This window comes from Oratosquilla oratoria, chromosome 2 (genome assembly GCF_046742065.1).
Source record: "Oratosquilla oratoria isolate Oo_2021 chromosome 2, ASM4674206v1, whole genome shotgun sequence".
Lineage (NCBI taxonomy): Eukaryota > Metazoa > Arthropoda > Malacostraca > Stomatopoda > Squillidae > Oratosquilla > Oratosquilla oratoria.
In genome coordinates this window covers 69,118,984-69,132,916 of record NC_134778.1, presented here as the reverse complement: position 1 = coordinate 69,132,916, position 13,933 = coordinate 69,118,984, and the positions used below count along the sequence as shown (strand labels likewise).

Sequence of the window (13,933 nt, the reverse complement as noted above, 5' to 3'; positions counted from 1 at the left end):
AAATCACCTCAATGTTCCTCTCAATTCTAAAACTTCTCTATCCCGAGCGACTACCTCAGCAAAAACTTCTTTTACTCCTTGGCTGTCCTCTCTAGAGGCGAATAATAATCCGGCGCAATTAATAATAAACACTCTAAAGTGTGCCACAAGTCTCAAAGACGTACAGAACTCCAACCACTTTCCTCTACTCTCATTCCACTCTCACCTCTCTCACTCCACTTTTACCTCTCCCACTCCACTCTCACCTCTTTCACTCTACTCTCACCTCTCTCGCTCAACTCTCACCTCCCTCGCTCCACTCTCACCTCTCTCGCTCAACTCTCACCTCCCTCGCTCCACTCTCACCTCACTCATTCCACTCTCACCTCTCTCACTCCACTTTCACCTCTCGCTCCACTCTCACCTCTATCAATCCACTCTCACCTCTCACTCCACTCTCACCTCTCTCACTCCACTCCACTCTCACGCCACCACCATCACGTGTGCATTTACCTAATTGTAGTATACAGGAAAGGAGCAACACTCGTCGGGTCCCGTCTCCTATTCTCTAATTTTCTAACATATCTAGGCTCAAATTCATGTACGGTTCCATCTTATTCTATATCTTCGATTTCCAGTTATCATATTTAGATCTGAACTTATGTTTTGTTCCAACTTGGGCTATATCACCTAAGCAGTGCGCGTGTGATTCACCATGGTCTTGGATCACGTGTTGGACTCGTGATCGACAGCTATTTCCCTCCCGGATGAGAGCTCAGAGCTCATATATGACCGATCTATGGGTAATGCTGTGACCTTACACGCACACACACACCCAACTCCCTGCCCATGAGAATTGGAGTAACGACTCGCAGCGCAGCGATACTGAAATTATTTCAGCCCTGGGCGGGATTCGAACCCGGACCGCGGCCGGGAACTCTACCAACTGCGCCATCGACACTTATGATTTAATAAAATCAGGTACCATCTGCATTAGCACAATCTCCAATCATCAATTCAGTTATATATTCTATTCTGATTGCCGTCAGGTGATTTTATTCATCTGTGGGGGGGGGTATCCCCCCTTCCCTCAATGGACACAAAGTGAAGATTAGCCCCCCTTTCCCTCCTCCCCCTACCAACATTCTCCCACCATTTTCCAACTTCCTACCTTCCCAACTCAGATGTTGGGGGGGGGGGCAAAAAAGGGGGAGATTATTCCAATTTTCCTCCCACCCCCCAACTCTCACGTTTTACTTCATTGAAACTTCCCCCCTACCTCAGTCCCCACTCTCCCACAGAATTTCCAACTTCCCACCTTTCCGTCCCGGACAAAAGCCCCTCCTTTGCTACTGAGAGACACAAACAATCGCCCAAAGACATTTTTAAAAGAATAGAAAGTACATTGTTCGCCTGACCTCACAAACTCTATACAGCCTGTGGCTTTTCTCTCCCCCCCTTCCCCTCCTCTCGCCCCATCTGAGTCGTAAACTACCCCTCTCCCCCCTCCCTCCCTACCATCTTCATGGTTTCCTATCCCCCCCCCACACACACACCTCAGACACTAAACGTGAATGACTTTGAGGATTTCACAGTCGTTGGTGTTCGTTTAGGCTGTTACCAATGCCCAGAGTGTTCAACAGATCCTTAGTGACCAACACCGTCACCACGAAAACGGATTTCACAGACAAGAAGTTGGTTTCAACGTTCCCCAACGAAGATCCCCATCGACACAGACACCCATGGTTATTTTGAGAGCACGACGTCGTGTCGATGACGGCGCACGGCGAAAAGTCGATACGTATGGAAGGAGCCTAACCCTCACCACACTCTCTCTCTTCTTCCCCCCCTCTCTCTCTCTCTTCTTTCCCCACCCCCTGTCTCTCTCTCTCTCTTCTTTCCCTCTCCCTCCCTCTCTCTCTCTCAAGTTCTACGTGTAGTGGATGTCTGTACAGCTGACCCACCTCCCTCCTGGCCAGACACTATTCCCTGATAAACAGGACCCTACAAACGTTGGCCCCACAATCTGTAAACACAGCAAACTGTCTGACGTCATTAGCGTAAGTGGGCCACCCTCATTAACACTAGATCCTCTCTGATCTCGTTATCTCAACAGTATCACCACTAAAGGAGAGTGACGTCACTCCTTGTGTGTACTATCACCATTACCACTTATACAACAACACAATAGTATTTTGTATTTGTGTAGTTTCTTATTGTATGTCTGGGGTCGTTCTCCCATTGCTGTATTTAATGGCTGTGTCAACACAATAGGCACAGGCGACAAAAACTTGATATATACCAATACCATCACAGCTTGAAAATCGTCACCTTTGCCTTATGTACTACAATAGTGTGACAATCGACATTCGCTGACAGACTCAAAAGGTCGAACCTGGAGTTTTGTGCTTACGAGGCGAGCTCGAAGCCCAATAGGCCACGGAGGGACCATCAACTCCACCACTATTCCCGTCCCTTTATGGATCCCAAAAACCTTCCATCAATCAATTCACACGCGTTCGCTAAATCTATGAAAATCGAGGATGATCGATCACGTTACAGTTGTGGCGGTGTCCACAAGGAAAGAAGCACTGGTTAAAGTGGTTCAGCAAGTGACATATGGAGGGTGGAGGAAGGTCTCACGAGAAAAGTGGAGGGGGCAAGGCCACTGTGACGTAGGAGGAGGACCGGAGGGCAAAAAGTGGAGGAAAATGAAGGAAGCCAAAGAGTTCAAACCTTCAGGTTTCCAGCGATCCTGGAATAGGTTTCGTCAATCCTAGACCCCGACTCTGTGTGTGTGTGATTCACCATGGCTCTTGGATCACGAGATGGACTCGTGATCAACAACTATTACCCTCCCGGAAAAGAGCTGAGCTCATATATATGACCGATCTAACGAAAGTTGGAGTAACGACTCGCAACGCAGCGATACTGAAATTATTTCAGGCCTGAGCGGGATTCGAACCCGGACCACTGTAGTGTGTGTGTGTGTGTGTGTGTGTGTGTGTGTGTGTAAGCGCAAACGCATGTTCACCAGTACCTAGGGAAACTACCCAAGCCTTGTTTCAGCCCTGAAGCTGTGCAAGGTTTCCTTACGAGGTCTGAACAAAGGTGCTGGAGTAGGCTGTACAGGCTGTGCAGGTCCACGCCATGGCTTGAGGGTGATGATCGTGGGAACCCTGTCCAAGCGTGCAAGGTTGCAAGGGTTGCAAGGAAACCATTACGTTACTACTATTATTATTGTCTCGCTCTATTGCCTTTGATCCGAGCGGTGTGACGGGGGACAGGGATGGCCCCTTATCAAGGAGGTGAGATGGGACAATTATGTATGTTTTCATTAGTCAACCCCCATAAAAGGGGGAAAAGGTTTTTTGGTATATATATATATATATATATATATATATATATATATATATATATATATATTTAATATTATTTATATCACTTCTAAGGTCCCAAAGGTTAGGTTTGTTGCGGTAATATTAGCCACCTTTCCCTGTTGTGCTTGGACAGCTAAGGAAAGAGAAAGTCACTGGTAAGGGTTTGGACCGAACCCGAAACTGGCTTGTAAAAAAATACACAACTGTGACATATTACAGTAAGTGTATATATATGTATAATTATTTTTATTGTTGTCAATATCATTATTTTTAATAATCTTAACTAATGTGTTCTCTTTTTATCAACACTGTTATTACTACATATTTTTTCATATAATTACCATCATTTGCTATTGTTTCCTTAGCAAAGACGGTCTTCTGTTGGGTGGATCTCTGTGTTCTCCAACACTAAAAAAACGACAGCGTCACACACACACACACACACACACACAGAAAAATCCTCAACTTTTTGTCTACCAGAGGAATCCTTCTATGTTCCGTCCACTTTCGAGGACAAGGAGAATCGACGAACAGAAGTCGACGATTTTTTTCCCCAGTCTGTAGAGAGCAAAACTTCGAAGAGCTAAAGTCGGTAGAACCCTGATCTGGAAAAGGGACCTGAAAGGAAAGAAGGGAGAGAGAAAGAGAGGTGAGGGGAATTAAGAAGGGGAGAGAGGGAGAGAGAGAGAGAGAGAGAGAGAGAGAGAGAGAGAGAGAGAGAGAGAGAGAGAGAGAGAGAGAGAGAGAGAGAGATGGGGGATGAAAGGGAGGCAGAGAGGAAGGGAATGAAGATGGGAGAGAAGGGGAAATGGCAGGAGAGAGGGAGTGAAGGACAGAATGTGGGAGGAAGAGAAAGAGGAAAGGAGGAAAGAGGAAGAGGAGAGTGTAGAGTAAGGGAGTGAAGGAGTAAAGGGAAAGGGTGAAAGGAATGGAAGGGAGACAAAGAGAGACAAGAAGATAGTTCAGAAGTAAGAAAGGCACAAAAGAACTTTACACTGAACCCGCCGAAGGCGCTGAAGAAGAGACTTGTGCGCGACTTCGCGCGAAGTCCCAGGGACGTAGTTTAGCGTGACTTCTTGCTCCCACGCATGCGGGCGCGGTCCCACACTCTTCTTGTGGGAGGAAGGCGAGAGAAGGGGAAAGTCCTGTGTCACCTAATCACGGAAACTAGGCCACGCAACAATAGAAGCAAAAGTCACACAGGGAGAGAGGGAGGCGCGAACGGGGGCCCCACGAACGTAACGAGACGTATCATTATCTACCAAACTAGGCCTAGTCGGTGACGTCAACCTAGTGGCAAATTTCAATTCATTCAATTTAGGTTATCGCTGAAGAATCTTAATTACATGGAGGTCGGAATAAGCTGAGACACTTGTGGATGTACGAGTAATGTCAATTTTCTACATCTCATTAGACACTTGCACTGCAGCTATCAAGCCTTCTCATTACTGAACACCTGTAAGCCCAAACAAATGTTACAACACATGTTACCTCCCAGTCTCCAACTACTCTCTCTCCTCTCCTTCCCAAACCTGAAATTCTTCGGAAAAAAAAAAAAAAAAAAAAAAAAATCCAGGTTCCAGAAGACGCCCTCGACCAACCAATCCAGGAACGAGACAGAAGCGCGCGACTGTCCACGGGTATAGAAGCGCTGGTGAACTAACAAAAAACAACGCCCATTACAAAACGCACCATCTAGGTCTGAGACGTGACTGTGATTATCAGAAGTTACAGTATACCCACATATTATGCAAAACACACACACACTTATACGAGCTCTCTTCAGGAAGGGAAATAACTGTCGGTCACTAGTCCAACACGTGATCCAAGACCATGGTGAATCACACAGGCTTCTTTTGAAGTTTATTTCATGTGATGACCGGCCTTTTCCGGTCATCAAATGACCTCGTTACGGATCGAAAGGTCTTCTGTCAGCTCAATACTTAAATACTGTAACTCATCCTAAAAGTACATTTTGCTCGATGTGACTAATCATTAGCCATAACAGCCAATGACGAGTGACACGCATCCTTCTACCTGGCATCATATTTGGGTAAGCGCGTTGGAAAATTCAGTTAATAAAATGATCAGCCTCGTACTTTACACCCTAGCAAAACCGCCTCGCTCAAACAACAAAGAATTAGTCCTCTATACAATCGTTTGGCGATAATCGTTGAGCCATGAACGATCATCGTTGAGCGATAATCGTACAGAACAAAACGAACCATACTTGATGACTCAGACCAAAACCATTTAGCCTTAGAACCTCTCCAACATCTTCAGGAACACACTGAAGGAGGACCTTTGATCGGTTCTGAGGAGGAACTCGCTAGGAGAGCTCCTCCTAGGGGAGGTAACCGACGTTGGAACAATGCAACATTGCGTGCAGTTGCTGTGTTGCTCTCTTCCCGGACCTTGCAACATTACCGATTCATATATATAATTTCGTGCAGTCGAGGTCTTCCAGCCACTTCCTCTCCCGCCCTTCAGTCTTCCAATTCATGAACTCAGTCTTTCTGGTTTATGTTTCTTTTCACACGCTAATGCGCCCCTTAACATAAGAATGGAGGAGACTGCAAGAGGCCATTAGGGCCTACACTAGGCAGTTCCATGTCCCCTACCACCTTTCATACCTATTTATAAAGTTATCTAACCTTTTAAAACAACCAATAGTTTCAGCACTCACTAAGAACATAAGAATGGAGGAGAATGCAAGAGGCCATAGGGCCTACACTTGGCAGTTCCATGTCCCCTATATATTTCATACCTATTCATAAAGTTATCTAATCTTTTAAAACAACCAATAGTTTCAGCATATAAGAATAGAGGAGACTGCAAGAGGCCATAGGGCCTACACTAGGTAGTTCCATGTCCCCTACCACCTTTCATACCTATTCATAAAGTTATCTAACCTTTTAAAACGACCAATAGTTTCAGCACTCACTAAGAACATAAGAATGGAGGAGAGTGTAAAAGGCCATGAGGCCTACACTACGCAGTTCCATGTCCCCTACCACCTTTCATACCTATTCATAAAGTTATCTAACCTTTTAAAACAATCAATAGTTTCGCCACTCGCTACATGGTCTATTCCACTTTCTCGCTCCCCTCTTTCCTTAACTCGGAATGATTCCAACTTAAAGAATATTTATTCCGACTTGGTAACTTTTTTCCATAAAGTCAGTCTTTTTGGTTTACGTGTTGAAATGAAACGTTTAAATATATTCTCTAACGTTAGGAACAGACTGTTCGAAACGTTTGAAAACATAATTATCCTTGTCCAGTCATAATTCTCTAATCCTAATCTTCTTTCCCCTTTTGGGGGGAGGGGGGTTAAGCCCCCTACCTATCTTGTAGAGCCTGGGGTGCTAAAGTATATCCCCCCCCCACTTTTCTACATGAAAAATATAATTAATGTTAAAATCGCACATTATCCTCTAGTCAGGCTGCTTGTAATATGTGAGGGGCACCATCCTAGCCTTCCGATAGGGGGGAGTTTGTGACGTTAAACCATATCATATATATATATATATATATATATATATATATATATATATATATATATATATATATACACACATACGACCCAAACAACAGTCAAAGCGATAGTTGAATATATCACGGTGTAATCAACATGAATCATGTACAATAAAATTCATCAGTAGCACAAAGTTGGCATCCATTCCATTCTTTTTCTCATCTAATTAGTCTCGTTTGGGTGGGGACATGGGGGGGGGGAATAGTCCCCCCATCCCCCCAGGTACATGCATACTAATATCATACATATTGCCCCCCAAACACTTTTCGTCAACAAAACGAGGTCACGGAACAAGGATATGTATTTGTGTATATATAAACAGATCTCATACATTCCCGTCACTACCTTCCTCCCTCCCCGCCCACCCCTCCTCCCCACCAATCCTGGGGAAGAGGGGGAGGAGAGGGGAAGCGGTAGGAAGGGGGATAAGGTTCGAAGAACGATGTAGATATATGCATAATAAGAAACGAGTGGGCAGAAGCACATTATACGTAAATACTGAAAAAAAAGGTTTGTTGGGGAAGGATGGGGGAAGATGGGGAAGATGGGGAATCCGAGTGGGGAGACATGGCTGTGGGAGAGGAATAATGGGGAAAGGAGAAATGGGGAAAGAAGAATGGGGCCTGGGGGATGAGGAGCGTTGAAGGATGGGGATGCAAAGTGGGAAGGAGGAATATGGGGAAAGGAGGAATATGGGGAAAGGAGGAATGGGGACTGGAGGATGAGGAGAGATGAAGGAAGAGGTTACACTGTGGAGAGATAATGTTGTTTTTTATAACACGTGGTTCACTAGCGCTTCTATCCTTGGGGACAATAGGTAAGAATGTAAACGTCTGGAATAAAAGAGCAATGGAAGGAGTTCTGGAATGGAGTGTGGGGGGGGGGAGGGAGGGAGGGAAAAGGGCACAGACAGCGATAAAAAAGGAAAACACAAAGAAGAGAAAGGTAAATGGGGAGGGAATTTAGAAGGTCGAGAAAAAGGAAGGGGGGGAAGGGGGGAGGAGACTTGTGAGGGAATAAAGAAGGTAAGAACAGCTGTGGAAGAGGACACGGATGAAGACAGACGTCTGGAGAATGGGTGAAAGGGTGTGAAGGATGGGTGAGGACAGTGGGATGGGAAATGCGTGGGAAAACAAGGACTGGGGGAAGAAGACATGATACGGGTGTGGACAAAAGGATGAGAGATGGGAAAGGGAGGAAAATAAAAAGGTGAACAAGGAAAGAAAGGGGACATGAAGAGGCTCCGCAGACGGTGGGAAAAGACGGTGTGGGAAAATGTGGGAGGATTACAAGGGTCAGGAGGAAGGGTATTGGGGGAGAAGAAGGAAGATGGAACGGGAGAAGGGGGGAAGAGCAGGGAGGAAATGGGAAATTGAGAGGGAATGAAGGCGGAGAGGAAGGAATGGAGGATAAGGAAGGGAGGTAAGGAGAAGGAAAGGAAGAAGGAGGGGAATGGAGAATAAGGAAGGGAGGTAAGGAGAAGGAAAGGAAGAAGGAGGAAGGAGGGAAATGGAGGAAAGGAGGAAGGCAAAAAAGGAAAAAGAAGGAAGAAGGGGAAAGAGGGAGAACGGGCGACATACAAGAAACCGAAGTAAGACGAATTTGTTCGAAGTAACTGTTCCCTAAAACCAGTCACTTCGGAGGCATCATGTATAAAGCGTGACGAATCTACGAAGCTCCATTATGGGCGCCACCTCGAACACGATCGTGATCGATCGAGGTCTTTCCCCGACGGGGGGAGGGAGGGTGGAGGGGAGGGGTGGAGAGGGGGGTTGGATAGGTTGGGGGGGAAGAGGCCAAGTACAACCTCTATAAGAGTCACTACGTGACGCTTCCACAACACCTGAGCACCTGGGGGAGGGGGAAGAGGAGGAGGAGGAGGGGGAGGGGGAAGAAGAGGGGCAGGGAGAGGGGGGCGCCGCGCCCTGACCTCACGACTCAGGGGCAGCGGTTTCCGAGCAATCAAGACCTACTGACGGAGGTGAAAGCCTGGGCGCTTGGCACTTCGGTTCTCCTTCCAAAATGTCGGTGAAAATGAAACCGGAACAAAGACAATGAACACGGGGAAAAAAAATTATTTGTGCTAAGTCAAGGTGAAAGTAATGCTTATGGTGCAGTAAGAGAAATATATATATATATATATATATATATATATATATATATATATATATATATATATATATATATACATATACATACAAACGCGCGTACACACACAATCGCCATGTTAGAAACATACTGTATGTAATATATTATAGATAGTACACGCAAACACACTTCAATGTAGGGGAGAGAGAGAGAAAAAAAGAAAGAGAAACAGAGAGAGAGAGATAGAGAGAGAAAAAGATAAAGAAAGACAGAAAGGGAGAGAGAGACTGAAAGAGAAAGAGAGAGATAAAGGCCTAGGCTTGCAAGAACCTGCCGGACTTCGGCGACGCCTCTTACCTTGCTCGGCGTGTGCACAGAGGGCTGAAGAGAGGATGAGAAGGAGCAGGGGAGCCAGCAGGAAGCAGGGGCTTGGGGGGGAATGTCGCCTGCTGCCGCTACTGCTACCCTTGTTTTTCTTCCTGCTGCTACAACTCGTCGACTTCTTGGTGTGACTGTCATTGTAGTAGTTGTAGTTGTTGTTGTTGTTGTTGTTGTCTGAAGAGGGGCGGGTTTGGGGTCCCACGCTGCCCCCGACACAAGCACCCGCCATCACTACACTAATAACACCATAACCTGGAAGAACAAAGAGAACTAGGGGTCAAGCAAGGTCAATCAGATTTGCACGTGATAATATATGTATGTAAATATTCACACCTTCAGAGCGCAGGAGAGAGATAGAGAGCGAGAGAGCGAGCGAGAGAGAGAGAGAGAGAGAGCGGAGAGGGAGGAGAAAAGAGAGTTTGAGAGAGAGAAAAATAATGGCCAAGTTGGTTTTGCTAGATGCAAAAATGCTCTGTATACGAAGTAAATCAAATATGAAATCTTTATTTTGGCTCGCTTATGCACGTTTGCACAGACCCACATTTCCAGGCAAACACAAATACTCATTAGGTATACGTTCAAGTTTCCCTGAATTCTGGCCCTGGGCTACAATAATACATATACCAAAGGCTCTTTCCCCCTTACAAGGGGGGTAGCCAAAAAACAAAGGCACAGAAACCACTCTCACCCATTCCATACTCTACATACTCCACTCCCCTCTACCCTCTTCCCTCCCTCTTGTCTTGGCACCTCCTGGATGACGGGTCATCCCTGCATCTCGTCCTCTGCCCTGGGTCAGAAGCATTGCCGCAAGACACAGCACATCCACAGCTGTGACTACAATATTTCAGAAAAACAGTGACTAGTGTAGGCCTAATGGTCACTTATAGTCTCCTTTATCTTCGGTTTTTAATACTGTTCTTTATTCAAATGTATACAAAAAAAATTCAATCACAAACAGTACCTGTCCTTAAAAAAAAAAAAAAAAAAAAAAAAAAAAAAAATTATATATATATATATACATATATATATATATATATATAATATACAGGTATATACTGTGTATATACACATACGGTGTATATAAATAATTATTCAAATGTATACAGACTTTTTTCCTAGTTACGTTCTGAATAATTTCTTTATGCACTCAATAGCCATATCCTTTTTTGACAAAAATATATTAATAACTAAATAAAATAAATATTATACTTTCCTTGAAAATATATAGACAAACCTTTTTCTACGTTACAAACAGAATATTTTCTTTCAAAATGTCAATGTTTGTCCTTTTTTAGAGCCAAAAAGTCCTTAATATTAATCATTCTTCAAACACATTAACACAATGAAGTATAAATAACCTCAGCATTACAATGGATAGAAGCGCTGGTAAGCTACACTCAACAACAACTTAGCATCTTTCGTCCCACACAGTCCTTTGCCTTTTCTAATAAGTGTTGGCAAACGATTTTATTCCTTCAGTAAGGAAGATAAACTTATTCACATTAAATCCTTGTGGTAAATGATACTTGTCCATTTAAGGGTATTGGATTCCATAAATGGGATTGAATAATTTTTAATGGAGTTAGATCCTTTTAATGGGGTTTGATCCTTCTTAATGGGGTTGGATTCTTTTTAAGGGATTCGAATCCTTTAAAAAGAATTCAACTACCTTACGATGGATTAAGCCTCTTCAAGAAGGATCCAACATTATTAGGAAGGATCCAAACCCCCTCAAGTGGCTGCCGCCAGGTAATATTAATATTTTCCATGGGCAACTATAAATTAACAAAATTTAATGATTAGATTGGCAAGTGAGCACTATTCAATTTTTTCTCCCGCTAAATAAACAGAAAAATAAATATTTAAATGAATAAATGAAAATATAAATATATAAAACAAAACAAAAATTGTAAAGATAAAAAATAAATAACATTTAATAATGATGAAAAAACTAACAAAATAAAATTAAATAAATATTTACCTACTGGGGAATAAACAATAAGAACAATAATAATAATATCAATAATCACTCCTTTGCAATCTTGTCTTCAACGATAGAGGCGAAGTCACCACTCCTAGCTACGATCTACAGATCAGTCAACGTACATATACACCAAAAAGTACACGTACACTTCCCAGACAAGTCGACTGGGTTCCAAAACGGACAATCCTGGTTCTTTCTCCCCTCCCCCCACAGCCGTGACCACAGGCAGAGATCCACCTAGACCCGTAGAAACCTTCCAAATAAATTAAGATCTGGTGCATTTCTCATCTGGGGGGACAAACTGCGACCCGGCACATGCATATATCAGCACCCTACCCGCCTCCGGACATTACTGAATCCGGGGAACATGAATCATTCGCATTGCCACTAAGCCGCGCGGGCGCACGCACACGCGTCCCTGTGTTTGCCTACCTACATGGTCGCAATGGAGACGACTATATTTCAAAAGATTTACGACGTGAAATTGAAAATAACAAATAAATAATAATAAACGTGTATATATATATATATAGTGTATGTATGTACGTATGCTGTAACTGCTGTTATTTTCGTCTACATTCAAACAAGACCGTAAACATATTCAAACGTAATAATAAAAATCACATTACCATGTACATTCTCCACGAAAACTAATTCCTTTCCCAAACTCCAACTCTGCCTAAATATATAACGAGAAGGCAAGAACGCGGACTAAATCCAGTACTGAAAACATGATACAAACTTGGGCATTTATTCAAAATCTATCGTGACGTCACCGTTTCTGTTGAATCAAATATTCAAACAAACATCACACACGCATGCGCGCAAACATACCCACGTTCAGAAACTGTAAAACAAGAGAAGACAGGGCACATGTATGAATATTGCAAGGAACTTAGTCACTGCTCACCGGCTGTGTGTACGTGAATGTGTTTGTACGTGCGTGCCTGCTTGCGAGGCTAGTCCGTTATGTGTGCGTTCTAGCTCGCGCGCGGGTACTGGCGTTCGAGAATGCGTTTCTGCGTGCAAATTCTGCGTGTGAGTGTGTGTGTGTGGGGGCTTGCGTGTACTGGAAGGGAAGAGCAAGTCTCCCCCCATTCCCCCAATCCCCCCACAGCAATATCTTCATATTTCGATTCATCATAACCCGACAGGAAACATGGGTCTTGGAATGTCTTTGGAAATTAACTTTGAGGTTGTGCAGACGACGCTCGCCGGTTCCACTAATGACTGGGATTATTTTCTACCGTCCCGGATTTTGCACTGTTCAGCCTCAACAACTATGCATGTGGTGAAGGGCAAGAGCTGTTACTATTGTTAATCTTATCACTGTAAGAATACACGCACACATACAAAGAAAAATACAAATCAAGAAAAGATGAAATGAAATGAAAACCCAGACATGGTTGCTTAAATTTTCCATTATCCTGAACGAAATTTGTCTAAATATGAAACACAGCCGCTTTCTAATATTCTAACATAATTCTACCATAGCTGTTCTCGTTCTATATAATGGAAATAGTGTTATTTCAGATATTCCTACTACCAACAACTGTCTGTGTTCACAACCCCTCCCCAAACTCACAGCTCTGCTATAGACATCTCTCTCTCTCTCTCTCTCTCTCTCTCTCTCTCTCTCTCTCTCTCTCTCTCTCTCTCACTCAAAAAAAGTGCGATATTGTCACTGGACAAATTGTTGATTACTACACACAAAATCTTAATACAACTCTTCCTTTCCAACCCTTCTGGCCATGATGTGGGCAGTCTCCCCATGCCTAATCACCATGAGGAGGAGGGGAGATAAATAATTAATATCCTTTTGGTCCACCCAGTGGAATTTCCGGGGATAATTTATTATTATGATTTTTTTTTCTTCAAAAATCCCAGACCATGCCTCAGCCTTATCCTCCATTTCCAATAACGCCTCTATCCTTCTTCCTCCTCCTCCTCTTCTCCTCCTCCAACCCCTCCCTTCCTAATTACTATTCCACCCTTCGATCTTCCTCTTTCTAAAATACCTCCTCCCTCTCTATCCACATTCTTCATCCTTCCTCATAATCCCCCCCAAAATAATCCCTCCCCCAGGGCAGGTCGTAAACACCCCTTCATTACTTCTCCCCATAGTTATTACATCTCTTCCATTACTCCCATTTTCCTCGTTCCACCACCACGATCACCACATCCCCAACCACCACCAGGATCACTCCACCTAATTCCATCCAATCATTTATCCATAAACCTAATCCAGATACCATTCCGTCACCACTCGCCTTGGAACATATAGATCACGTGCCCCAACTTAGCCTCACTCGGGGCCCCATCTCTACGGTCTCTCCATCAAGTCAGATCTTACTGCATATCATTCCATTAACCACCTTTACGATCTTCGTCATCTAGAAATTACGTTCACATTTGTCATCGGTAACAGAAACAACCCTTTCATTACTCTATAAGATTAATGTGTTATATAGTTTATTATTATTATTGTTTTTAATTTCTTGTAACCTTGTTGCTTCCATGCTGCCTCACATAAGCTTCAGGTGGGAAGGAGGGAAGGGGGGAAGGGGAGAGGGGTTCTAT

The 13,933-nt window shown here is 43.8% G+C and overlaps 1 protein-coding gene across 13 annotated transcripts in view; it reads right to left on the bottom strand.

The window, feature by feature from the left end:
- Positions 1–13,933, bottom strand: part of Eph (Eph receptor tyrosine kinase) — a 1,120,455-nt gene that overhangs the window by 980,463 nt on the left and 126,059 nt on the right. For all 13 annotated transcript variants that reach the window (XR_012967665.1, XM_076210031.1, XM_076210057.1 and 10 more), the window contains exon 2: positions 9,343–9,618. Coding sequence is in view for 12 of the 13 variants with exons in the window: in XM_076210031.1 (XP_076066146.1) it covers positions 9,343–9,618 (276 nt within the window). In the remaining variant the exon portion in view is untranslated. The remainder of the gene's footprint in view (positions 1–9,342; positions 9,619–13,933) is intronic.